This window comes from Piliocolobus tephrosceles, chromosome 19 (assembly GCF_002776525.5).
Source record: "Piliocolobus tephrosceles isolate RC106 chromosome 19, ASM277652v3, whole genome shotgun sequence".
Lineage (NCBI taxonomy): Eukaryota > Metazoa > Chordata > Mammalia > Primates > Cercopithecidae > Piliocolobus > Piliocolobus tephrosceles.
The window spans coordinates 314,785-341,399 of NC_045452.1; the positions used below are offsets into that span (position 1 = coordinate 314,785).

Genomic DNA, 26,615 nt, shown 5'->3' on the forward strand with positions numbered 1-26,615 from the left:
ACCCACTGCCTCACCCTGAGGCCCAAGCATGCTCTGCGGAGTGAGCCAGTTCTGGGGCTGTTGCCAGCCTGGCCAGGCTTCCCTCTTGTTGGTGGGGTCACCTCAAATCCCTGAATCCTGCTCTCTTCAGCCGGAAGGGGTAAGGAGGATTAACGAGGTGACGTATGCATTAGTCTACCAGGGCTGCGTAGTGAAGCACCACAGACTGGGCAGCTAAATGACAGCAATGTCTATTCTCAGCATTGTGGAGGCCAAAAAACAAAACAAACAAACAAAAAAACCATGAATTCTGGAGGCCAGAAGTCCGAGGTCAAGGTGTGAACAGGGTTGCTTCCTTCTGAGGCCTGTCTCCCTGGCTTTTTTTTTTTTTTAAGAGACAGGGTCTCGCTCTGTCACTCAGACTAGAGTGCAGTGGCATGATCTCAGCTCACTGCAGCCTCAACCTCCCGGGCTCCAGCCATCCTCCCACCTCAGCACCTCACCCGTTACCCCTCCCAAGTAACTGGGATGGCAGATGTGCGCCACCACACCCAGCTAATTTTTGTATTTTTTGTAGAGATGGAGTTTCGCTATGTTTTCCCAGGCTGGTCTCAAACTCCTGAGCTCAGGCAATCTGCCCACCTCCACCTCCAAAAGTGTCTGAGCCACCATTATAGGTCTGAGCCACCATGCCCATCTCCCTGGCTTATTGATAGCCATCTTCTCTCTGAATCCTTACAGGGTCATCCTTTTGTGTGTCTGTGTCCTAATCTCCCCTTATAAGAACACCCATCATACTAGATTAGGACCCATCCTATTGACCTCATGTTACCTTAATCACCTCTATAAAGTACCTATCTCCAAATGCAGTACCATTCTGAGCTCCTATAACATATGAATTTGAAGGGACACAATTCAGCCCATAACAGTGTCTGTGGACATAAAGTACTCAGCACAGGTCGTGGGACAGAAAATATCCATGAGAGTGACCACAGCCAGGAGCCTGAGCCTCCTGTGCCCTAGTGCCAGCCCGCCCACTGCACTCTGTGTCTGAGTGCAACTTGTCTGCCCTCTTCCCCAACCCCAGAACTGGCCTTGTTTCCCTGACTGAATTGGGCAGCAGACTCCATGTGTCCTGGCTGAGCCCTCACCACTGTGGCCCACCTGTGGGCTGGCTGAGTGCCATGACTGGGTGTCCCAGGGGCTAGCCCTAGAGTCTATAGACCAAAGTGCTTCTAGAACAGCAGCCAGCCTCTGTTGAAAGACTGAGTCCTGTGAAATCATTCACTGCCCTCACTAGGTGGTGCCATGCTCTCTGCACCTCTGAGCGGTGATATGTGTGGAGCCACACTCACCAAGCTGGAGCCTTCACACTGGTGGCAACTTACAGGATTGTCATGAGGCACCTTCTCTTCAGGGACCTGTTTCCTTCCCCCTGGCTCCCTTCCCACATTAGTTTCCCTTGACTGCTTGGCTCTCTGCTTCCATACAGGCCTAGCATAAGGGTTAGGTCCAGAGGCAGTGGGGAGGGGAGCCAGTGCCCAGGGCCTCCATGTGAACTCTTGGTGGTGGCTACCAGAGAAAGGCTGCCTGAAACAATTCTTCTGTGTGTGGTTGTACCAACTCAGGACTCAGCGAGTTTCCCTGGTTTCTTTCTTGCTATACATTTTTAGGGAATTTTTTTTTTTTGAGACAGAGTCTTGCTCTGTTGCCCAGGCTGGAGTGTAGTGGCACTGTCGGCTCATTGTAGCCTCTGCCTTCCAGATTCAAGCAGTTCTCCTGCCTCAGCCTCCCAGGTAGCTGGAATTGAAGGTGCATGCCACCATGCCTGGCTTATTTTTTGTATTTTTTATATATATATATATATATTTTTTTTTTTTTTTTTAGACAGAGTTTCATTCTTGTTGCCCAGGCTGGAGTGCAATGGCGTGATCTCAGCTCACTATAACCTCCATCTCCAGGGTTCAAGCAATTCTCCCACCTCAGCCTCCCAAGTAGCTGGGATTACAGGCATGTGCCACCACACCCGGTTAATTTTTTTAAATTAATTAATTAATAGCCAGGCACGGTGGCTCACTCCTGTAATCCCAGCACTTTAGGAGGCTGAGGCGGGCGGATCACGAGGTCAGGAGATCGAGACCATCCTAGCTAAGAGGGTGAAACCCCGTCTCTACTAAAAATAGAAAATATTAGCTGGGCGTGATGATGAGCGCCTGTAGTCCTAGCTATCAAAGGAGGCTAAGGCAGGAGAATGGCATGAACCTGGGAGGTGGAGCTTGCAGTAAGCCGAGATTGCGCCACTGCTCTCCAGCCTGGGCTACAGAGTGACACTCGGTCTCAAAATAATAATAATTGTTATTATTTATTTATTTATTGAGACAGAGTCTGTTGCCTAGTCTGGAGTGCAGTGGCACGATCTCGGCTCACTGCAACCCCCACCTCCCAGGTTCAAGTGATTTTTCTGCCCCAGCCTCCCAAGTAGCTGGGATTACAGGCATGCATTACCACACCTGGCTAATTTTTGTATTTTTAGTAGAGACAGGGTTTCACCATGTTTGCCAGGCTGGTCTTGAACTCCTAACCTCAGGTGATCCACCTGCCTTGGCCTCCCAAAGTGCTGGGATTACGGGCATGAGCCACCACGCCCGGACTGTTTTTTGTATTTAGTAGACATGAGGTTTCACCATGTTGGTCAGGCTGATCTCAAACTCCTGACCTCAGGTGATCCACCTGCCTCAGCCTCCCAAAGTGCTGGGATTACAGGTGTGCGCCACCATGCCTGGCCTGGAGTTTTTTTTAAGTTTAAAAAAATTTATATCACTTGTGGCAATACAAATGTATATACATAGGCCGGGCGCAGTGGCTCAAGCCTGTAATCCCAGCACTTTGGGAGGCCGAGACGGGCAGATCACGAGGTCAGGAGATCGAGACCATCCTGGCTAACACGGTGAAACCCCATCTCTACTAAAAATACAAAAAATTAGCCGGGCGAGGCCGGCGCCTGTGGTCCCAGCTACTCGGGAGGCTGAGGCAGGAGAATGGCATGAACCCGGGAGGCAGAGGTTGCAGTGAGCTGAGATCCAGCCACTGCACTCCAGCCTGGGCGACAGAGCAAGACTCCGTCTCAAAAAAAAAAAAAAAAAAAAAAAATGTATATACATATTTGTTTATACTTTTTTTGAACAAAAGGAGCAGTAGGCCAGGCGCGGTGGCTCACGCCTGTAATCCCAGCACTTTGGGAGGCCGAGGCGGGCGGATCACGAGGTCAAGAGATGGAGACCATCCTGGCTAACGTGGTGAAACCCCGTCTCTACTAAAAATACAAAAAAAAAAAAAATTAGCCGGGTGTGGTGGCAGGCGCCTGAGTCCCAGCTACTCGGGAGACTGAGGCAGGAGAATGGCGTGAACCCAGGAGGCAGAGCTTGCAGCGACCTGAGATGCACCACTGCACTCTAGCCTGGGCAACAGAGAGAGACTCCATCTCACAAAAAAAAAAAAAACTCCGTCTCAAAAAAAAACAAAAACAAAAAGGGAACAGTAAATCAAAAGTTAATAAAAAGGGCCAAAGAGGGAGAGAGATCAGGATGGAAGTAACAGATATGTACCCTATTTAATAATTTTGACTTTGGAACTCCGTCATTGTTTACATAATTATAAAACAAACTTATATTTAAAAAGTACTACACATTGAACATTCATAGTTTATCTTTAGATCCATTTTCTGAGTTAGAATTGGGAAACCCAAAGCGAGGACTTCTGCCTCTGTGGTAAGACCACCCCCTCTTACCCAGGTCACAAATGTCCATCCAAGGGATACTTCACCAGATCAGTGTCCATAGACTCCAGGAGGCTACCCAGAAAGGCCAGCTCACCTTTTTAAACCTAGGGCATGGAATTAAAACTGGAGTTTTGAAACTTACGGCTCTAGGAACAAACAAAAACAAATTTTTAATTAAAAAGAAAATCTGGGCCGGGCGCGGTGGCTCACGCCTGTAATCCCAGCACTTTGGGAGGCCAAGGCGGGCAGATCATGAGGTCAGGAGTTCGAGACCATCCTGGCGAACATGGTGAAACCCCGTCTTTACTAAAAATACAAAAAAATTAGCCGGGCGTGGTGGCGGGCGCCTATAGCCCCAGCTACGGGGGAGGCTGAGGCAGGAGAATGGCGTGAACCCGGGAGGTGGAGCTTGCAGTGAGCCGAGATCGCGCCACTGCACTCCAGCCTGGGTGACAGAATGAGACTCCGTCTCAAAAAAAGAAAGAAAAACTGGAGTTACTACTGTGAGTGGCAGAAAATGACCAAGAAGGAAGAGGAGGAGAGATCCTTAGGTTGGTGACCATAGATGTGTATATTAGTCCATTTTTACACTGCTATAAAGAACTTCCTGGCCGAGTGCAGTGGCTCACACCTGTAATTCCCGCAATTTGGGAGGCCAAGGCGGGTGATCACTTGAAGTGAGGAGTTCAAGACCAGCCTGACCAACATGGCGAAACCCTGTCTCTACTAAAAATACAAAAATTAGCCAGACATGGTGGCGTGCGTCTGTAATCCCAGCTACTCAGGAGGCTGAGGCAGGAGAATCACTTGAACCTGGGAGGTGGAGGTTGCAGTGAGCTGAGATGGCGCCACTGCACTCCAGCCTGGGTGACAGAGTGAGACTATGTCTCAATAAAAAGAAGTTCCTGAGACTGGTTTATTTATAAAGAAAGGAGGCTTAATTGACTCACAGTTCCACATGGCTAGGGAGGCCTCAGGAAACAGAATCATGGTAGAAAGGGAAGTAGGTCCATCTTACCTGGCAGCAAGCAAAAGAAAGTGTGTATGCAGGAGGAACTGTCAAACATTTATAAGACCGTCAGATCTTCTGAGAACTCACTCACTGTCAGGAGATCAGCATGGGGGAACCGCCCCCCTGATCCAATCACCTCCCACCAGGTCTCTTCCTCAACACCTGAGGATTACAATTCAAGATGAGATTTGGGTGGGGACACAAAGCCTAATCATATCAATGTGTCAACTTATGAAGGAGGTGTATCTGCATGTTTCTGGAACCTGTCTGTCACTTTGGAACATTGTTCTAAACACCAGCTGACAAGTGAGTTTTTAGTACCCAGCCTGCTTTTTCTCGTACTTGACAACCCCAGAAATTGGTTTGAGAGTTGTGCTTCTCAAACCCATGGGAAGACACAGAGGAGACAAAGGTTGACTGAAGCCCGTTTTGCACCCATGCCCCTCAGGTCCCAGCCACTAGCTGGCTGGAACTTGACCTGGCCACTGGCTGGACTCACCACCAGTCCTGGAGAGCTTGGCCACACCACTAGAACCACTGGGCCTCACTCTTGCCTGGCCTCCCAAATGCCGAGAGTCAGCAGCTACTGACAAGGCCCTCCTCGTGGAGAGGGCCCTCTGAGCCTGGCTGACAGGGACCTTGCTCTCCTGCAGATGGGCTATGTGCGGGAGTATATTCTGTGGGCAGCGTCTAAATCCCAGCTTCTGGCGCACCAGTTCATCTGGAACATGAAGACTAACATTTATCTAGACGAGGAAGGCCACCAGAAAGACCGTGAGTATTTTGTCCTCCCACGGGCCTCACTTCCTGTCTTCAGTGCACTGCCAAGCACCTTCTACAGCCCACAGGCCTCTCCCCAGCCTGCACTGCCGCAGTTCACCGACCCCTCCACTCCCACCCTTTGCTAGGGCACTTCTCACCTTTCAGCACACATGGGAGCAGGACCCTTCCTTCATGTCACCTTTGCTAACCTGCTGTCCAATGCCAGCCTGCACTCCCAAGTGCAAGTGAGACCCTTCTGCTCCAGTGGCTGCTTCTCCAGAGTCTCCATGCTCAACACAACTGTGACTGTGTGAGGAAGGGGCCGCCAGCCCAGGGCAGCGGTTCCCAAATAGCACACCCTCGGGACCCTTGCACTGTCAGAAATGAGTATTGAGGTCCTCAAAGAGCGCTGGTTCATGTGAGCATTAGCTGTCAGTGTTAACGAGGATTAGAAATTAACACAGAATTTCAGAAAATGTAAGCTCATTCATTACATGTTAACATAAATAACATCTTTTTGGGAAAATAACTTTTCCCCCAAAAACTCAAAAATTAGCCAAAAGAGTGGCATTGCCTTGTAGGAGATGGCTGGATTCTCATTTTCATTCCACTTCTGCAGTTGATCTACTTCAGCGTTGTTTCAGTTGAAGTGAATGTACTTGAAAAAGGAAGTTGTATGTTAGTAATCTTTCAGGTCATTGTGGAGATCCTTTTTGATACTGCACCACACTTGACAAGTGGTAGTTTTTGTTTTCTTTTTTTAGAGGCAGGGTCCCTCTCCCAGGCAGGAGTGCATTGGTGTAATCACGGCTCACTGCAGCCTTAACCACCCGGGCATAAGCGATCCTCCTGCCTCATCCTCCCAAGTAGCTGAGACTATAGGTGCATGCCACCACGACTGGCTAATTTTTAATTTTTTGTAGCTCAGCCAATTGCAGGTTGGGCACAGTGGCTCATGCTTGTAATCCCAACACTTTGGGAGGCCAAGGCAGGAGGATTGTCAAAAAATAAAAAGGTTAATTGTAGTGTGGTATCTTAAATTTGGCAGTAAACTTCTCATGCTGTGTTTTGTTCAAGTCTATTGGTCTACCTCGCACCTGGACCCATGAAAGCTTTTATGACATCAAACAGTGGGCATTTATAAAATATAAGCCAGTGAGTTATGCATATCTTTCAAAGGTTGATGTATTTCTTTATACAATGTGGAAAAATCATTTGTTCACATGCTGCCACTCTTATCAGAAAGGGTTTTTAAGGGAAGCTGTTGAGCTCACAGTGGCAGGTCCAAGTTTTCCAAAAAATGTTTCAGTTCCTTTGAGTGGAAGATTCGTTTTTTGTTCATTTTCAGGAAAACATCTGCCACATCCCTCAGTCTGAATAACTGTATGTTGTCTGTCAGTCATTTTTTCAAGTAAAAACCAAGGTCTGTGAAAAAAGTTAGTCCAGGCTCCAAAATCAGACAAGCTGCAAGTGCTTCTCAGGATAGCGCCTGCCTTAGATGCACATCCCATTTCATCACAAAGGATGCTTTAAAAGCCAGGTGTGGTGATGTGTACCTGTAGTCCCACCTACTAGCTGTAGTCCCAGCAACTCAGGTGGCTGAGACAGGAAGATCTCTTGAGCCCAGGAATTTAAATTCAGCCTGGGATTTGAATAGTGAGAGGCACTATTTAATAGAGCCCCGCCCAGTGTGTGCCTCTGTTTAACAAAAAAAAAAAAAGCATGTATTCAGGGTAGAGTTTACTAAAAATTAATTCTCATTGCTTCACCTGTGACATTCATAAATGATACGGGCTTTTTTCTTACTGCGTGTGTAGCAGTGAGGATTCCACGCCCACTTGTGCGCTTGGCCCCTGCCTTGAGCTGTGCTTAGGCACCAGCAGCTTTTCCCACCAGCGTCAGCTGTGTCAGCACAGCAGAAGGGGCGCATGGCAGGTGTTATGGTCTCACCACGCCTGCAGAGCACACAGTGGGCACTGCCAGTCTGGGGGCTGGGAAACAGCGCTGATATTCCTGAGGGGCCTCTTCCGCAGCCACAGAGACTCAGCCTCTGTTTCCTTGGCAGCTGACATCGGTGACCTCCTAGAGCAGTTAGTAGAGGAGATCACAGGCTCCTTGTCTGGCCCAGCGAAGGACTTTTACCAGCGGGAGTTTGATTTCTTTAACAAGATCACCAATGTGTCGGCTATCATCAAGTAAGTGCAGTGCTTCAGAAACCGCCTTCTGGGATGTCTTGTTCCAGTCCCTGCAGCTTAGCAGAAATGCCTGGGAAGCTTTAAAAATGCCCATGCCTGGCCCCAACCAGATGAATGAGAGTAGTCTCTAGCAACGGGGCCACTGCTGGTTCTGATGGACAGCCAGAGTGGGTGGGGAAGCACTGCTTGGGGTGAGTCAAGGCTCTTGAAGGCATGGCAGAATGCATGGCCATGCCAGTTTCAGGAAATACAGCTTAGTTTCGTTCCTAAGGTTTGTAGAATGTAGCACATAGCTCCACAATTTGAGGCCACCTTGCCCTCTTCACACTCTGAAGGATCGATCCTCATGGTGTCAGGAACACCAGACTGCCTTTGCAGCTCCTGTCATCGTTTTCCTGGACCTTCCATTCGTGTGGACCTGACACCATCCTTGGATGTTGTTGGCTTTGCCCATTCATAAGGGATGAAACCCTGGAGTCATCAATGCTGGGCACGCTAGCCGGGCTGTCTCCAGTGCTTACGCTGCTCTGACCTTGGTCAGTTTGAGACCCTTTTCTGGGCTGGGTGCTAAGAAGAGCAAATGCTGGCAGCTTCTAACCCACAAGATAAAGGACCGGATCTAGCGTTTCCTGGGTGGCAGCAGGTGGCAGGCGTTAACCCCACCACCCCCAGCCATACACACCCCCACACAGCAGGGGCAGAGCCTGCCAGAAAACCACCCCTTGGGGGCTGTCGGGGATTCTCCACGAGGAATGCAAGGCAAGAATCGCTGCCAGTGGTGCCTGGCTGCCCTGGGAGCAGCTAGAGCCGGGAAGAGAGGGACAGAGAGGGTAATCCAGGCAGGAGGGGCCCTGGGCTGTCCCCCAGCAGCCAGTTCCTCCAGGAGACAAAGCAAGCATTTGTTTCCTGTTTCTCAGGCCCTACCCTAAAGGCGACGAGAGAAAGAAGGCTTGTCTGTCGGCCCTGTCTGAAGTGAAGGTGCAGCCGGGTGAGCAGGTGGCTTCTGGAGGCTCGGATCAGCCTCTTCCTGCGGGTGGGCCGCGGGGCGTGAAGGCTGCTGCCGTCTCCAGGCACTGCAGGGTGTGGACACAGCAGCTTGGCCAGCCCCACACCTGCTTGGGCCCACGGTGCCTGGTGCCCCAAGACCCCAGCCGTTCCCCAGAATCTGCCCCTAGTGAGCAGGAGCTGCTCGTCCGTGGGTGCCCTTCATCTTCCTTGCTGCCTGCTGTTTTTCTGGAGGCTGACACTGACCTCAGTAGCTGTTACTCTAGAAGAGGGTTCCTGGGCCCCAGCATTACAGGAGCAGGTCACACAGGCGGGGCCAGTGTGGGACAGCTCATGTGTGCTGGGACCCATCAGCACCCCCCCGCCTCCCATAGGAAGCCGCTCCTGGGTGCCTGTAGCCGTGGCCATGTGGGAATTCAAGCCCAGTGTGGTTAAGGCTGAGCTTTTCAAGAGAAGATGGAAATCCAGACTTCACTGGGCAGCTCTCTCTCCATTTTATTTTATTTTTACTTACTTACTTACTTACTTATTTATTTATTTATTTATTTATTTATTTATTTATTTTTGAGATGGAGTCTCGCTCCAGTCTGAGTCTCGCCCAGACTGAAGTGCAGAGTGGTAAGGTCTCGGCTGACTGCAAGCTCCGCCTCCCGGGTTCACGCCATTCTCCTGCCTCGGCCTCCCGAGTAGCTGAGACTACAGGCATGTGCCACCACACCCAGCTAGTTTTTTTGTATTTCTAGAAGAGACGGGGTTCACCATGTTAGTCAGGATGGTCTCAATCTCCTGACCTTGTGATCTGCCCGACTCGGCCTCTCAAAGTGCTGGGATTACAGGCATGAGCCACTGCGCCCGGTCTCTCTCTCCATTTCTAACTATTGGCACAAACTTGTCTTCCAAACTCTGGCCAGGACCCTGTACAGAGGTTCACAGCGGCTGGTCTCAGCTGTGGAGTGCCTTGCAGGGCCCCAGTTTAACCATTTCTTCCCAGCACATTGTGTTGAGCTCACACAACAGCTCAGCTTCTCAGAGAGGGCAGGACTTGCATGCAGGGCCTCTGTTCCCGCACCGGGAAGGCCACAACTGCTGGGGAGGGGCAAAAAGAGCTGGAAGCATCGTACTGCAAGGGGCATACACAGAAGTCCCCAGCCCCTGGCTCTAGATCGTGTTGGCTGAGTCTTGCCCCAGAGGTCAGGGAAGCCAGCTGGGCTCTAGTAGGAGAGCACAGAGGGGCCTGAGTGTGAGCCACGGCCTGGAGCAGGCAGAAGGGCGGGTGAGGAAGAGGAGGAGATGGCATGCCCCCCTCTCCCTGTACCCCACAGCAAGGCCAAGCTTGGCTCCCCTCAAAGCCCACCTCTCAGGGCTCAAGGAGCACATGTTCCCTTTAGTGACTGGCAGTTTCTTGGCCAGAAACGGCCTTTCCCTTGTCCTCTTACTTCACACATTTACTGAGCACTCACTGAGAAAGGGGAGCCTGGGCTGGGCGCAGTGGCTCACGCCTGTAATCCTAACACTTTGGGAGGCCAAGGCAGGTGGATCAGTAGGTCAGGAGATCGAGACCATCCTGGCTAACACGGTGAAACCCATCTCTACTAATAATACAAAAAATTAGCGGGGCATGGTGGTGGGCGCCTGTAGTCCCCGCTACTTGGGAGGCTGAGGCAGGAGAATGGTGTGAACCTAGGAGCTTGCAGTGAGCCAAGATTGCGCCACTGCACTCCAGCCTGGTGACAGAGTGAGACTCTGTCTCAAAAAAACAAAAACAAGAAAAGAAAAGGCATGACATTAGGTATTGTGGCTGTTAAAAAGATGAGTAAGGCATGGACCCTGAGCTGAAGAAGCTTGAACTCACAAAGATACAAAATAAGCATAAAGAAACAATGTTGGCCAGGAGTGGTGGCTCATGCCCTAATCCCAGCACTTTGGGAGGCTGAGGTGGGTGGATCACCTGAGGTAAGGAGTTCCAGACCAGCCTGGCCAACATGATGAAACCCTGTCTGTACTAAAAGTACAAAAATTAGCTGGGCACAGTGGCAGGCGCCTGTAATCCCAGCTACTCGGGAGGCTGAGGCAGGAGAATCGCTTGAACCCAGGAGGCAGAGGTTGCAGTGAGCCAAGATCATACCACTGCACTCCAGCCTGGGTGACAGAGCAAGACTCTATCCAAAAAAAAAGGGGACTCCAAGAATGGAGGGCTGTTTGGAGGGTTGCTCAGACAGGTGGAGGCAGGACAGGCTTCACACGCACCCCCAGAAGCAGTAGGGCTGCATCCGTGAGGATGGGGCTCAGTGCTCCTCCAGCAAGAGCGTGTCCCGGGAGGTGCTGACTCCTTTGGTCAATGGCTGGAAGAGTCGAAGAGTCAGGGAGGACAGACCCTTAGCGGCCGCAGAATAATAAGTTAGTGGTGCCCTGGACAAGGACCAGAGGCCCCTCCACAGGGGTGGGGTGTGCCTGCAGGGTGGACTCACACCTAACATCCGTGTTGGAAACTGACATTGGCCTCACCTTGGTGACACATGCACTCTCTGCGACTGCCTCTGTCCCTGCACAGGCTGCTACCTGCCCAGCAACCCCGAGGCCATCGTGCTGGACATCGACTACAAGTCTGGGACCCCGATGCAGAGGTGGGCGCCTCGCCCTGCCCATCCCCCGCTTCCACAACATCCTCGTATGCAGTTTTTCTCAGCTACATCATGGGTGCCACATTCTTTTTGTTTTCAGTGCTGCAAAAGCCCCATATCTGGCCAAGTTCAAGGTGAAGCGATGTGGAGTTAGCGAACTTGAAAAAGAAGGTCAGTAAAGATCCCTGGTTTTGTTTGGGAGCTCAGTGCTTTTCCTTGCTAATGCCAGTTTCTTTCGGCATGTGTTTAATTTAGTACCAGCTCTCCATAAAAGATGATGTCTGTCCATCTGTCTGCCCTCACTCAAGTCAGACCCCTCATTGGGGGATGGCATGGAGCTCAAGTGCAGTGACAGATGTGCCACCCCTAGAGGTCTGTCTGCCGTGAGTCAGCTGGCATACTCCAGCAGGCTTCTGCCTGAGGCTGAGGGGCCCAGGGCCATTGTGGGGTGTTAGTTTCTGAGGGCTGCTGTGCAGACAATCAGTTCTGGAAGCTGGAGTCCACCATCGCGGTGTCATCAGGGCCGTGCCCCCTCTGAAGGCTCTGGGCAGGTCCCGCCTTGCCTCCTCAGTTTCTGGTGGTGGTGCTGGCAGTCCTGGGCACACTTCGGCCTGCAGATGCTCCACTTCCATCTCCGCCTCCCTCTTCACATGATGATCTCCCTTGAAGGACGTCAGTCATTGGATTAGGGCCCATCCTAATCCACTGTGACCTTGTCTTAACCTAATTACATCTGCAAAGACCCTGTTTCCAAATAAGGACACATTCTAAGGTTTGGGGTGAACATGAATTTTAGGGAGACACTCTTCAATCCAGTACAGACGGTGTGGCCAGCTGTGCAGAGGGGGCCACCACCCCTTGCAGGGACCTGCCTCCCATGGCCATGTCCGCACACTGGCCCCGAGCCCTCCCAGGACCCCAGTGTACAGACACATTCCTCCTGCCCCCCAGCTCACAGCACCCAACACTGACCCAGGCATACCTGGGTCTTCACTGCAGATGAAATGGGGCTCTGTTTTTAGTTCCATTTAAGCCTAAATGTTCTTAGACTCCGACAATGGATTCCACTTGCTATTCCAAGGCTTTCCTTGAGCCCTGTTGTGTAGGGACCAACCCCACAGGGTCGGTGGGTTTTTCTCCCCATGTGCGGAAACGAGAGATCATAGAAATAAAGACATAAGACAAAGGGATAAAAGACAGCTGGACCCAGGGGACCACTACTACCAAGACGTGGAGACCGGTAGTGGCGCGCCAGGCTGCGTTGTTATTTATTGTATACAAGGCAAAAGGGGCAGGGTAAAGAGTGTGAGTCATCTCCAATGATTGATAAGGTCGCGTGAGTCACGTGCCCACCAGACAGGGGGCCCTTCCCTGTTAGGTAGCCGAGGTGGAGACAGGACAGCTCACGTCATTATTTTTTCTGTGCTCTTTTCAGAAAGATCAAAGACTTTAATACTTTCACTAATTTTCCTACTGCTATCTAGAGGGCGGAGCCAGGTGTACAGGGTGGAGCATGAAGGCGGACCTGGAGCGTGACCGCTGAAGCACAGCATCACAGGGAGACGGTTAGGCCTTCGGATAACTGCGGGCGGGCCTGACTGATGTCGGGCCCTCCACAAGAGATGGTGGAGCAGAATCTTCTCTAACTCCCCTGGGGAAAGGGAGACTCCCATTCCCGGTCTGCTAAGTAGCGGGTGCTTTTCCTACTGCTAGACCACGGTCCGCTAGGTAACGGGCGCCTTCCCAGATGCTAACGTTACCACTAGACCAAGGACCCCTCTGGTGGCCCTGTCCGGGCTTAACAGAAGGCTCACACTCTTGTCTTCTGGTCACTTCTCACTGTGTCCCTTCAGCTCCTATCACTGTATGGCCTGGTTTCTCCTAGGTTATGATTGTAGAGCAAAGATTATTATAATATTGGAATAAAGAGTAATTGCTACAAACTGATGATTAATGATATATATAATTGTATCTATGATTTATATCTATATAACTTGTTATTTTATATAATATACTGGAACGGCTCATGCCCTCAGTCTCTTGCTTCGGCACCTGGGTGGCTTGCCGCCCACACTGTTGGGCTCCTTCTTGGCCTCCCTGGAGCTTTGAAGAAGTGATCCCCAGGATTGCTGGGGTTTCTTTCAGGCATGGGAGAGGACTTACCCGTGGCCCCCTCAGAGGGCTTCTCACTGCCTACAGGCTAACAACGGCCTCTCTCCCTGTGGGCAGGTCTGCGGTGCCGCTCAGACTCCGAGGATGAATGCAGCGCACAGGAGGCTGACGGCCAGAAGATCTCCTGGCAGGCAGCCATCTTCAAAGTGGGGGACGACTGCCGGCAGGTAAGCAGGGTCAGGCCTGGGGTAGGCTTAGGGGCTGGGCTTGCTGCTCCCCAAGGCTCCAGGCCCGCCAGAGTCCAATCTCATATGCAGAAATGTGAATCTTTGCCACCTCTTATATGGTTCAGGTGCCATGGGGTAAATTAGGGCTTCTGCAAAACCCAGAGGCCTCTCCTTCCAGCCCTTCTCCCACTATCTCCCCCAGTGCCCACCTGAGGGAACTGCCCAGGGGTTGGGTGCCCTATCTCACACACCCCACCAGACAGCTCAGCCTCATGCTCAGCCCAGGACCTGATGGTCCCAGCAGCCTGAGTCCAGCCCCTGATGGTCAGAAAGCAAGGCCTTCCAGACTTGCTCAGCTGTGGCCTCCCCACCTCACTCCATCTCTGGGTGCTTGGCTTCTGCCCTGCGTGAGCCAGAAGAGCTGCTGGGGTGCATGGCCAGCTGACCGCATCCCGCACGTCCTGGCTTCCCAGGACATGCTGGCCCTGCAGATCATCGACCTCTTCAAGAACATCTTCCAGCTGGTCGGCCTGGACCTCTTTGTTTTTCCCTACCGCGTGGTGGCCACTGCCCCTGGGGTAAGTTCCCTGAGTGGAGCCAGTAGGGCAGCCCTGGGCCCCTCGCATCCGGCAGGCTCAAAACTGGCCTTTCCTCCCTAGTGCGGGGTGATTGAGTGCATCCCCGACTGCACCTCCCGGGACCAGCTGGGCCGCCAGACAGACTTCGGCATGTATGACTACTTCACACGCCAGTACGGGGACGAGTCCACCCTGGCCTTCCAGCAGGTAGCCAGGGCAGCCACAGCCTGGGGTGGGTGGGTGCGTGTGTACTCCACTCCATCCCAGCCTCCACTCACACCCTGCTCTCCTCAGTCATCCTTTGTTAAGGGTTAAAACGTGGGCACCTGGGCCGTGTGTGGTGGCTCATCCCAGTACTTTGGGAGGCCAAGGTTGGCGGATCATGAGGTCAAGAGATCAAAACCATCCTGGCCAAGATGGTGAAACCCCATCTCTACTAAAAATAAAAAAATTAGCTGGGCATGGTGGTGGGCACCTGTAGTCCCAGCTACTTGGGAGGCTGAAGCAGGAGAATCGCTTGAACCCAGGAGGCAGAGATTGCAGTGAGCCAAGATTGCCCCACTGCACTCCAGCCTGGTGACAGAGCGAGACTCCATTTAAAAAAAAAAAACACCAGAGCATCTGTAAGCCACTTTGGGAGTCAAAAGAATGTAGAGCTGGGCTGGACTCCTCAGAAGAAAGTTAAGTTCTGGGTGTGGGAGGAAGCACCTACACCCCCACATCCACAGACAGCCCCTGTCACTCCTGCTGCCGAAGACTGGCTTGCTGATCCGGGCTCTGCCTCCACAGTGGGGTCACAGAGCCAGGGAGAGTGCCCACAGGCCCAGGGATCCTGGGTGTGGGACCAGGGAGAGTGCCCACAGGCCCCAGGGCCTCTGTGAGCCCAGGGCGCTCTCTGCACAGGCCCGCTACAACTTCATCCGAAGCATGGCCGCCTACAGCCTCCTGCTGTTCCTGCTGCAGATCAAGGACAGACACAACGGCAACATTATGCTGGACAAGAAGGGCCATATCATCCACATTGGTCAGCCAGCCACAGTGCCACCCTCCTCTCCCTTCACCCCTGGTACCCAGGAGAGGCTAGGGATCCCCACCCCACAGAGGGAAGCATGCCCAGGACCACCCTGCCAGGAGTGTCAGGGTCCAGTTCTGAGGTCTGAACTGTCAGCCACCAAGCTGTTCTGCTGTGGAGGGTGCCTGGCCCCGGCTCCAAGGAGCTGGGGCGAGAGCAGCCATTGCTCTGAGTCAGAAGCTGGAGCTAGGCAGAGTGGGGCTTACCCAATTTCAGTGCCCCAGCCTGGCTCACTCCTGCCTCCACTTTCTCCCTTCTCTTCTTCTGCCTGCTGCTCCACCACCCACCCCATCACCGTCCCCAAGAAAACACAACCTGCCTGTTGGGGGTGGAGGGGATGCTGCTGTTGCAGTCCTTTTCTCCTCAAAACAGACCACTTGTCCCTGCCCGCCCTGGCTCCTAGCCCAGTCACAGGCAGCTCTTTGGGGTTTTGCAGACTTTGGCTTCATGTTTGAAAGCTCGCCTGGTGGCAATCTTGGCTGGGAACCTGACATTAAGCTGACGGATGAGATGGTGATGATCATGGGAGGCAAGATGGAGGCCACGCCCTTCAAGTGGTTCATGGAGATGTGTGTCCGCGGCTATCTGGCTGTGCGGTGAGCCTGGGTGAGGGCCAGGGTGGAGGCAGAGGGGGTGTGTGGAACGTTCTGAGGTCCCCTTTAGAAGGGAATCAGGTTCCAGAGAGTGAGGTAGTTGCTAGCAGCCACCTGTGCCAGTAAATTCTTGCTCTGGGCATCTCATTCCAGCCACCTTCCCCAGGATCCTGCCCACGCCTTCAGCCATGGGCTCCCCCTTTCTGGGCATCCCATCTACTCTGTCACCAAAGCCTGAGCACCTGCCACCTCACAGGCTACATGCCAGAGATGAGCTTCGTCCCAGTTTCATATAAAGGTCATTTGGCCAAGGCCACAGTCCAACCTGGGTTTGTCCGCATTGCCCTGCAGGGAAAGTCAGGTCAGAGTATCTGCGTCCCACCCAGGTGCAGAAGCCATGGCCGGCAGCCTGATGTGGGGGACAGGGCAGGACACTCAGCCTGTCCAGAGTGCACGTGGGTAGTCCTTGCCTGGGCGGTACAGGTTACCAAGTGCAGCAGATTGAAAGTTGCCTCGCAGATGGAGAAGATGTGGCAGGGGAGGTGGGTGGCAGGAGCCCACACCTGAGGCTGTTGGCATCAGCCAGGCCGCAGGACTACAGGCAGGGCCACCACCTAGGCTGGCCTCAGCCCACCGCTCCCTCCTGTCTCTCCCTAGGCCCTACATGGACGCGGTCGTCTCCCTGGTCACTCTCATGTTGGACACGGGCCTGCCCTGTTTTCGCGGCCAGACAATCAAGCTCTTGAAGTAGGTTCCTTGGTGGACACGCAGGCCATCTGGGGGAAAGTTGTCCATTAGCTGAGGCTCCATCCAAGATAGGAACCTTTTGTGTAATTGTCAGTGTGGTTGTCATCTCCTTGGAACCTCAGAGCAGACAGGGTTCCTGGGTGACGCTCTGTCCCTAGACCACGCCTGTGAGAGGCCCCTGCTTGTGCCAGCCACACCAAGGACCCACCCAGGGGCCTCTATTATGTCACGGATGATACGCCCACCCCACCGTGACCCTAAGGTCTAGGGCTGCAGTAGCTTAGCTCCCCAATGCTTAGTCCCCTAATGCCATGGGAGCAGTCAGATTATGCTGGGAAGGGGACAGGGCCCACAGTAAGCCAGGCGTGGCCTTCACAGCACCCCATCTTCCAACATGTGGGCCCCAGAGGTACATTTCCAGGGCATGACTCTCAGCTGAAGTCCCTCCCCATGGAAGACCCTCTGGGCCAGGGAGCCAGCACGGCCCTACCCATGGCAGCCCTGACCCAGCCTCTCCCCCAGGCACAGGTTTAGCCCCAACATGACCGAGCGCGAGGCTGCAAATTTCATCATGAAGGTCATCCAGAGCTGCTTCCTCAGCAACAGGTGAGTCCCCCGCCCTCCTGCCTTCACCTCCTGCCTCAGTGGCCACTGGGCACCTGCAGGGCGTTTCCTGCACCAGGAGATGAGGATTCTGCTGTCCCCAAGCCACCCCTCTCGTGAAGACCCAAGCCTTGACAGGAGCTCTTGAGGAGCAGTGGGGCACTGGTTTAGGGGGCTGTGGTGTTCTGAGAGGAACACTTGGCAGAGGCCAGAGGCTGGGCCCACCTGGCCAGGGCTTGTGAGGCCAAGGGAGCAGTGGAAGTACAAGGCCAGGAGTAGAAGAACTGAATGTGGTGTCAGGCCTCCCTCCTCCCAGGAGGGCTGAGGAGTCAGACCCCACTCCTTCCCTGTGCCTGCCTCAGGCTGCTTTATGGGCAGTGACTGGAGGTGCAAGCCGGGCTGCTGGTCACTACTGTGGTGGGAGGAGATGGGTGCAGAGGGCCCTGGAGAGGGCTGGCTCAGGGTCCAAAGGCGGAGCACCGGGCTGACAGGCTCTCCGCTGTGAGAATCAGAGGCGGCTTTGAGGGGTCCAGCCTGAACAAAGGGAGGATGGCGATCCCAGCAGGTGAGCCATCCCCGAAGGGGGCAGCACTTACACATGTGGGGTTAGTAAGGCCCTGAGGAGCATGTCGGGGCCCAAAGCTGTGCCATGGGACAGGCCACATCCAGACTAGAAGGAGGGGCCCAGGCGTGGCCATCTGCGTGGGGAACTGCCTGCCGGAGGAGTGTGAGAGGAAGCTGAGACCTGCCTCCAGGTGGCGCCCGGGTCCAGCGCCCTAACAAGGGCAGTGTGGAGACGGCGGGGAAGGAGCTCTTGCTGAGAGGAAGCAGAGAAACCAGGCGGCCAGGACTTCAAGAGGGGCTGGGGCAGGGCGAGAAGGGGCTCTCCAGAGGTGCGAGGAGAGCATACAGACCCCTTGGGGGCATCTGGCCAGGACGAGCCAAGGGGCCCGAGGCCCATGTGGCAGAGCAGTGGCTCCCACAGATGGAAGCGGTTTGGCTGAGGAGCACGAGGTGGCCTTGGAGGCCCCCGGGTTGGAGCAGGAGATGTGGTCACTGGGTGGGGGAGGGCACACCTGAGACATTTGTGCCTTCAGGTGCTGGGCAGCCATGAGGGGCTGATTGGACAGCAAGGGCTCCCTGCTGGGGAGGGACCCCAGACCCTGCTGGCTCCTCACATCTCCCTTCACTCTTCCTTGGCCTTTCAGGAGCCGGACCTACGACATGATCCAGTACTATCAGAATGACATCCCCTACTGAGGAGGGGACCTCCAAGGCCTTCCACCCTATGTGCCCTTGAAGCTGCCCCACAATCATGGAGCCCTGTGACCTCCCCGCCCCGCCGCCACATGCAGTAGAGGACAGACCTGTGGCCGGAAGAGCCTGGTAGCGCCTCCTGGGGCAGCACGTGGGTGGCGCAGCCTTGGTAACGCCATGGACTGCAGTGACAATCATTGGATGGTGCTGTCTATGCACAGGTGTGAGTCCTCTGTTTGCACTGGACATATTCCCTACCTGTCTTATTTCATAGGTACATGAAGTATTGTGTATAAAAAAAAGATATAAGATTTAACCAACATCAACAAAATAAAAACCCAAAATAGTGCTGTGTTGGAATCTGTGAGGTTTTGTGTCAAGTCCTAAGTCCACCTTCAGCCAAGGGGCAGTTCCTGGATATGCCCCTAGAGAGGGGGGCCCAGGGTTGCCTGCACTCATAGGCTGGGGCCCAGGAGCACAGGTTGTGGCTTAACAAGCATGAGAGTCCCACAATCTCACCACGGCGTAGGTGCACCAAAGCGCACGCTGTGTTTTTCCTGAGTGCTCTCTGCCGGCTCCAAAGCTGTCTCCCTCAGGGCTGCCATGGGGGCCTGTCTGTGGCTCTCCGCATCACCCTCCCACTGCTCTAGTCTTTCCCTCTTACTTATTTTCAAGTGCTGTGCTCTGGAACTCCAAAATCTTTGTGTGACTAGACCCAGCAAGCATCTACTCCCACCTACCAAGGCCCTACATCTGAAGCAGATAGGTCTTTCTAAAGACCTGAAACAAATGAGAAACTCCAAAAGATCAGCTCAACAGCAGGTAAGAGAGAAAATCAGTGATCAGAACAGTGAAATGACCAAAAATGGAGTGTGAAGGAAAGGAAAGGAAAGCCAAGTGGGGTGGCTCCTAATCCCAGCATTTCGACAGGCCAAAGCGGGAGGATTGCTTGAGCCCAGGAGTTCAAGACCAGCATCAGCAACATGGCAAGACCCTGTATCTACAAAAAAAAAAAATTTAAATTAGCTACGTGGTGGTGAATGCCTGTAGTCCCAGCTTCTCAGGAGGGTAAAATCACTTGAGCCCAAGAGCAAGACTCCAGTGAGCTGTGATCGTACCACTGCACTCCAGCCTGGGTAACAGGTTCAAAAAAAAAAAAAAGAGTTGAATGAAAAGCTCCACTCAACTTTTTTTTTTTTTTTTTAAGACATCTTTTTAAGACGTCTCACTGTCGCCCAGGCTGGAGTGCATGGTGTGATCTCTGCTCACTGCAATCTGTCTCCCAGGTTCAAGCAATTCTCCTACCTCAGCCTCCTAAGTAGCTGGGATTTCAGCTGCACGCCACCACACCCAGCTAATTTTTATACTTTTAGTGGAGAAGGGGTTTCGTCATGTTAGCCAGGCTGATCTTGAACTGGCTTCAGGTGATCTGCCCGACTCGGCCTCCCAAAGTGCTGGGATTGGAGCCACCATGCCCGGCTCCAGTCAACTTCTAATGGGATTTCCAGAGTTGAAAAACACAAATATTCAGCTTTAGTAAGCACAGTTGAGTCCCAAGCTGTACAAATAAAAATATAGGCTGGGCACAGTGCCTCATATGTGTAATCCCAGCACTTTGGGAGGCTGAGGTTGAGTGGACTGCTGGAATCCAGCAGTTTGAGACCAGCCTGAGCAACATGGCAAGACCCCATCTCTACAAAAAATACAACAGTTATCCTGGCATGGTGGCACAGGCCTGTAGTCCCAGGTCCCAGCTACTAAGGAAGCTGAGGAGGGAGGATCTCTTGAGCCCGGGAGGTGAAGGTTGCAGTGAGCCAAGATCACGCCATTGCACTCCAGCCTGGGTGACAGAATGGGACTATCTCAATAAAAAATATAAGTCAATGTATAAGTTAAAAGGACTTTTAAAAGATATTAATCCAGGCCGGGCGCGGTGGCTCAAGCCTGTAATCCCAGCACTTTGGGAGGCCAAGACGGGTGGATCACAAGGTCAGGAGATCGAGACCATCCTGGCTAACACGGTGAAACCCCGTCTCTACTAAAAAATACAAAAAAACTAGCCGGGCAAGGTGGCGGGCGCCTGTAGTCCCAGCTACTCAGGAGGCTGAGGCGGGAGAATGGTGTGAACCCGGGAGGTGGAGCTTGCAGTGAGCTGAGATCCGGCCACTGCACTCCAGCCTGGGCGACAGAGCAAGACTCCGTCTCAAAAAAAAAAAAAGATATTAATCCAAAAGAAGGCAGGAAAGGAGAACATAATAGACTTACCACCCCAATTTAAAAGTCAAGAGATGATTATAAACATGAAGAATTGAGACCCAGTTATGTGCTGATTATAACCAAAGCACTTTACATATGAAGACATAGATCTATGGAAAAAAGACTGGCCATCCATAATCATCATGTGTATGGGTGTTTATGGAGCATTTCACAATAAGCAATTGACGAGCTACCAACAAGGAAGTAAACACAGGAGCCCTGAACAAGCCTGTCACCCACCTGGACCTGCTGGGTATTTGTAAAACACTCTGTCAGCCTGGCGCGGTGGCTAACGCCTATAATCCCAACACTGTGGGAGGCCAAGCTGGGCGGATCATGAGGTCAAGAGGTTGAGACCATCCTGGCCAACATGGTAAAAAATGCAAAAATTAGCTGAGCATGGCAGCATGCACCTGTAGTCCCAGCTACTTGGGAGGCTGAGGCAGGAGAATCACTTGAACCCAAGAGGCGGAGGTTGGAGTGAGCTGAGATTGCACACCACTGTACTCCAGCCTGGCGACAGAGCAAGACTCCATCTCAAAAAAAAAAAAATCACTGTCAACAGCAACAGTACTTTCTTCTCAATGTTCATTACAAGCTTTGTGCTGGGCCACAAAACAAGTCTCAGTAAATAAGATAGAATTAAAATTACGCAAAGTGTGTTATCTGGCCACCGTGGAAATTAGGAATCAATAACAGTAAGGTATCTGGAAAAAATGTTGGCCAGGCACGGTGGCTCATGCCTGTAATTCCAGCACTTTGTGGAGGCCGAGGTGGGTGGATCACGAGGTCAGGAGATCGAGACCATCCTGGCTAACACAGTGAAACTCCGTCTTTACTAAAAATAGAAAAAATTAGCTGGGTGAGGTGGCGGGCGCCTGTAATCCCAGCTACTTGGGAGGCTGAGGCAGGAGAATGGTGTGAACCCAGGAAGCAGAGCTTGCAGTGAGCCGAGATGGTGCCACTGCACTCCAGCCTAGGCGACAGAGCGAGACTCTTGTCTCAAAAGAAAAAAAAAAAAAAGTAGCACATGTGATCAAAGGGAAAACACCAGCATTAAGATGCTTTAAGGCAGTTTAGGGGAAGATGACAGCGATGAGCTGAGCTCAAGTAGTAAGAATACCAGAATACAGAGCGTGACTTCCCAAATAAACAGAAGGAAAGGGGAGCATTGAAAAACCAGGATCAACATGTTACAAATGGTAGAAATAAATTCAAATATAGTAGAAATAATTTCAAATCACAATACTTAAATGCAGCTTGTCAAATTGGCAAAAAAGTGTCAAATGCTATGTACAAGTTTCTGGCAATATGGCAAATTATATATCCTGAAAAACTAAAAATGGTGTTTATAATACTGAGGAGTGGATCTAAATCCATGAGCTGTAAGAAAGGAAGGAATCTTTGGAGGCTAAAAATCCAAGCTCCTACAGGACATGGGAGACAGATGACGAACCCACGAGCTTCATCCCTTGAGGAGTTTATTAGGCGACCTTGGTCTACACTCTCAGGAGAGGAGTGCACCAGAAATAAAGCCAGGTGCCCTGGAGTCCACCTGGAGCCAGGCGCGGGACGCTGTACTTAGGTGGGCAGCAGCCCGTTAGCGCGCAGCTCCAGCAGCGGGGACAGTGTGTAGCGCAGGCGGCGCAGCGTCGTCTCCGAGGTGAGGCTCCGGAGCCACGCGGAGATGGTGCCGGGGTCCAACAGCACCGTCCAGAGCAGCGACAGCCCGAGAAAGAGGAGCGGCAGCGTCAGCAGCACCTGCAGCGCGCCCAGCACGCACCGCCTGCGGGGCGAAAGGCAGGCAGGTGGGCGGCGACTTGGGCGGGCACCTGGGGGACAGCGGCCGCGCCCACCGCCCTGCTCACCTGAAGGCCAGCGCGCACCGGCCGCCGAACAGCCGCATCTCCTGCGGAGAGAGGGGGCCTCATCCAGCTACCTCTGCGCCCGCGGCGCCGGCCGGGTTTCCAGGAGGAGGGGGAGGCGGCCTGGCGCCGGGATGGGGAGGGGTGTCCCGCTCCAGCCCGCCCCGCCCGGACCCGTGCAGGCGCTCACTCGGTCCGCCCTGGCCATCTCCTCCATGAGCGACTCGGTGCTGTACTGCACTCCGCGAAGCTGTCCGTCACACCTGCGGGGACAGGCATGCAGGTGGGAGCCTGGCCCGGCCCCACAGTGCCCCGCCACACCCGCAGGCCCAACTCCCTTACGGTTCCCGGCCACTCTGCCAGGCGTCCAGCTCCTCCGCAGCCTCCATCACCTTCACCTGCACCTCCTGGAGCGGGTGAGAGTGCGGACTGAGGCCTCGGGGAGGCGTCCTGGCGGCGGCTTGGGAGACCTGCCGCCCCAGGTCTGGGGGAGGAGAGGCGGGAGGCACCTTGGCGTCCGAGTGGGGCCGCACCTGCAGGACTACGGTCTGCTCCTGGAATATGGCCCAGGCCTCAGCTGTCTGCAGCGCGCCCTGGGTGTGGACACCTGGGTTAGACTCCGGGGAGACACGCCCTTCCCCACCCACACTCGAAAGCCGACCCTCCAACAGAACCCACTTCTGCCCTCACCTGCTGCAGTTTCTCCTCCTGCAAGGCGCACTTGGTCTCCGCCAGCTCCAGTTCATTCTTGAGAAGGACCCAGGGAACGTCAGGAGGTCCGCAGGCCGACATCCCGCTGCCCCTCCGGGCCCCGCCCGTGGCCCTCAGCGCCCACCCCCAGGCGACCATGACCCTGCCCACGTCCTCAAGACCCGTCGTAAGCAATGCCCCAGTTAGTCATGGCCCCGGCCCCTCCGCGCTCCGCCCCATTCTAGCCCTCAGGGCCCCGCCCCCATGCGGTTATGCTCCGCCCACATCCCCGCCCAGTCCACGCCGCCAGGGCCTGCCGTAAGCTACACCACAGGTGGTCATGGCCCCGCTCATGCTGCTGCTCCGCCTCTACTAGAGACCTCCGGGTCCCGCTCAAGCACCTGCAGCGTCACCAACTGGGCTGCGAGTTGCTGCTCCGCGCTCTTCTGGCTCTGCTGTTCCCCTCCGTAGTAGAAGAGCTAGGGGCGGGGCTTGTAAGGGCGGGGTTTACCGACTTCTGGAGGAACGGGTGTCAAGGGTGACAGGGACGGAGAGGCAACAAGGGCGGGGACCAGGGCAGGACTTCCGAGAGGAACCAAGAGACAGGCCCTCCCATCTCCGGCACATACCTGACTCGACAGCTCCTCCCACTGCTCCTGCAGCTGCCTGTTATACTGCTCCTGCGGACACAGTCCTGGGGCGGTGCCGGCCTCTCCGCCGGTCCTGCCTCACCCCACCCCCGGATCCCGCCCCCTTCCGCCCGCCCTGCCCCACTCCACCGTGGATCCAGCCCCATTCCAGGACTCTTCCTCACCAAGTCCTCCTTGTGGCGCTCCGCCTCCTCCAGCCTTCTGCGCACCCGCTCCGCGCGCTCCCGCGCCTCCTCGCGCGCCTCCCCTTGCAGAGGCTGTGCTGCCTGGCTTCGCCTCCGCAGCAGGCTGCAGAGGGAAACAGAGGTTGGCGCTACAAGGCTGACTGGGTCGCTCAGGATCCCTCAGTCACTGGGAAGGACCAGCCACAGTCTCATGATTGGGGACGGGGAAGTCCTGACCGAGTCCCCCACCTAGGTCCGCTGGGTGGATCGCCCGTTACCCAAGGGCCTAGAGCAGAAGTGCGGGCCCGGGCGGATCGGCCTGGTACTCTGCGAAGCCCCTCGCGGCGCTGCCTGCGGGACGGACCCTCGCGCGCCCGCCAGGTAGAGCGGCGTTCCCCGCGCACCTTCGCTCCCGCTTGCTCAGGTCCTGCAGGCGCCGGTTGAGGCTCTCGCTCTCTGCCTCGAGCCCGCGCATCAGCTTCTCTAGCTCCTGCTTCCGCTGGCGACCATCTCGGTTATCCTTCTGCAACTGCAGCAGCAGCTCCTGCGTCGCGGCCATGGCTGTGGAGACCGTACCTAAACGCCGCCCGCCTAGGGGACCCAGCCTGCGACTGGCGGGCGTCACAATGGGCGGCAGGGAGCGCCTAGCGGGCTGGATCACAACGGGCGGCAGGGGGAGCCCGAGCGCAACCTGACACATGCCTCTTCTCACACTGGCGGGAGATAGGTCAGGCCGGATCACACTTAGTCCATCACTGATAAAAATTGTGTCAAAGAGCCGTAACTGGATCAATAAAAGATTAATAAAATACTAAGACCAAATGCAGGCAAGTTGAAGATTGGTTCCCCCACATTGCAGATGGCACTCGGAAACTAATCGATCTCTTGTAGAAAAGAACCCATAAATATGTTCATATCTTTTGACCCAATTATCCCTCTCCTGGGGAATTTATCCCAGGAAGGAGAAAAAATATTTTTTCTTTTTTTGAGACAGAGTCTCGCTGTGTCTCCCAGGCTGGAGTGCAGTGGCGCGATCTCTGCTCACTGCAAGCTCTGCCTCCCGGATTCACGCCATTCTCCTGCCTCAGCCTCCCGAATAGCTGGGACTACAGGCCACCATGCCCGGTTTTTTTTGTTGTTGTTGTTGTTGTACTTTTAGTAGAGAGGGGGTTTCACTGTGTTAGCCAGGATGATCTCGATCTCCTGACCTCCTGATCCACCCGCCTCGGCCTCCCAAAGGGCTACAGGCGTGAGCCACCACCCCCAGCAGAGAAAAAATAATTTAAACCCACTATAGATTAAATGGTTCGCTGAAGTGGTTACAGTAGCCACAAAAAAAGGAAACAATTTTAATGATTAATATGTTTCGGTATTTATTATGTGGCATGCCTAGAGCTATGATGATGTCTAGTGAAAAAGAATTTGATTTAGCATTTATGCTAAAGTAACTAAGATAAAATACATGAGCAAGATCCGCAAAGGAAACAGGGGGAAGATAAGCTCTTTCATTGCTTGGTGAGACTGTAAGTAAACTCGTCATTTTATTTATTATTATTTTAGAGACAGGGTCTTGCTGTCACCAGGCTGGAGTACAGTGGCACAATCAAGGCTCACTGCAGCCTCAATCTCCCAGGCCTCTCAATCTTCCGCCTTAGCCTCCCAACTTGTCCTTTTAAAATCTGCCTTTATTTGTCGAGTACAATTATGAACTTGGATGCAAAAATCCAAAATAAATTACTAACAAAATCTAAAGGGAAACAGAAATCCATGGAAACCAAGCAGAGTTTATTCCAGGGATTGTTCAACATCAGAAAATCAGTGTTGTTCACCATTTGGACAAACAGGGAAGAACTCCACGATCTCAATGGTGCACTTCAATAGATGCAGAAAACATGAAGATGACGGTCACCGTCTAGCAATAATTTTTTTTTTTTTTTTTCTGAGACGGAGTCTCGCTCTGTCACCCAGGCTGGGGTGCAGTGACACAATCTCGGCTCACTGCAACCTCTGCCTACCGGGTTCAAGCAATTCTTTGCCCCAGCCTCCAGAGTAGCTGGGATTACAGGCACTCACCACCACGCCCGGCTAATTTTTTTGTATTTTTAGTCAAGACAGGGTTTCACCACCTTGGCCATGCTGGTCTTGAACTCCAGACCTCAGGTGATCCACCCACCTCCCATAGTGCTGGGATTACAGGCCTGAGCCACCTCACCCAACCATCTATTGATAATTCTAAAAGCTCCCTTTTGGGAGAGATAAAAGGACTCTCTAGTCTGATAAAGGTCACAGTAAACATTATAGTAAGGAGGAAGTATTAATAGTGTATGCTTTTTTTTTTCTTTTTAGAATCAGGGTCCTCTTGTAACCCTGGTTGGAGTGCAGTGGCACCATCAAAAGCTTACTACAGCCGCAAACTTCAGGGCTCAAGCGATCTTCCCGCATCTCACCC

At 53.5% G+C, this 26,615-nt stretch overlaps 2 protein-coding genes across 9 annotated transcripts in view; one reads left to right on the plus strand and one right to left on the minus strand.

Moving 5' to 3' along the window:
- PI4KA (phosphatidylinositol 4-kinase alpha) overlaps window positions 1–18,901 on the plus strand; it is a 151,996-nt gene extending 133,095 nt beyond the window's left edge. Inside the window, exons 43-55 of one of the 6 annotated variants that reach the window (XM_023197967.3) lie at window positions 5,423–5,543; window positions 7,597–7,726; window positions 8,644–8,714; window positions 11,283–11,355; window positions 11,453–11,523; window positions 13,582–13,691; window positions 14,165–14,269; window positions 14,351–14,476; window positions 15,173–15,293; window positions 15,778–15,937; window positions 16,592–16,681; window positions 17,204–17,287; window positions 18,493–18,901. In XM_023197967.3, the coding sequence (XP_023053735.1) occupies window positions 5,423–5,543; window positions 7,597–7,726; window positions 8,644–8,714; window positions 11,283–11,355; window positions 11,453–11,523; window positions 13,582–13,691; window positions 14,165–14,269; window positions 14,351–14,476; window positions 15,173–15,293; window positions 15,778–15,937; window positions 16,592–16,681; window positions 17,204–17,287; window positions 18,493–18,544 (1,314 nt within the window). In that variant the 3' untranslated portion in view covers window positions 18,545–18,901. Of the gene's footprint in view, window positions 1–4,915; window positions 5,076–5,422; window positions 5,544–7,596; window positions 7,727–8,082; window positions 8,263–8,643; window positions 8,715–11,282; window positions 11,356–11,452; window positions 11,524–13,581; window positions 13,692–14,164; window positions 14,270–14,350; window positions 14,477–15,172; window positions 15,948–16,591; window positions 16,682–17,203; window positions 17,288–18,492 lie in introns of those variants that run through there. The other 5 variants (XR_003307106.2, XR_002727871.3, XR_002727872.3 and 2 more) reach the window with 5 other exon arrangements.
- Window positions 18,902–22,043: 3,142 nt separating this feature from the next.
- On the minus strand, window positions 22,044–25,041 carry TMEM191C (transmembrane protein 191C). 3 transcript variants are annotated; one of them, XM_023197965.3, is made up of 10 exons: window positions 24,571–25,041; window positions 24,167–24,290; window positions 23,982–24,032; window positions 23,754–23,831; window positions 23,353–23,409; window positions 23,172–23,255; window positions 23,005–23,069; window positions 22,853–22,925; window positions 22,666–22,706; window positions 22,044–22,583 (listed from the first exon to the last, which is right to left on the minus strand). In XM_023197965.3, exons 1-10 carry the CDS (start codon window positions 24,864–24,866, stop codon window positions 22,379–22,381), a joined length of 1,074 nt encoding a protein of 357 aa, XP_023053733.1. In that variant the 5' UTR covers window positions 24,867–25,041; the 3' UTR covers window positions 22,044–22,378. The 3 variants fall into 3 exon arrangements, with proteins under 3 accessions (XP_023053733.1, XP_023053734.1, XP_023053732.1); XM_023197966.2 differs by having other exon boundaries at window positions 23,196–23,255; window positions 24,571–25,032; XM_023197964.3 differs by having other exon boundaries at window positions 23,005–23,255; window positions 23,982–24,026; window positions 24,571–25,035.
- Between the last annotated feature and the right edge of the window lie 1,574 nt (window positions 25,042–26,615).

Coding starts and splice junctions, on each gene's coding strand:
- TMEM191C (XM_023197964.3), bottom strand. CDS start 24,866: ATGTGTCAGGTTGCGCTCGGGCTCCCCCTGCCGCCCGTTGTGATCCAG. Junction 24,027..24,166: donor AGCGCCACAAGGAGGACTTG/GTGAGGAAGAGT, acceptor CCGCAGGAGCAG/TATAACAGGCAGCTGCAGGA. Junction 22,584..22,665: donor CGGTGCGCGCTGGCCTTCAG/GTGAGCAGGGCG, acceptor TTCGCCCCGCAG/GCGGTGCGTGCTGGGCGCGC.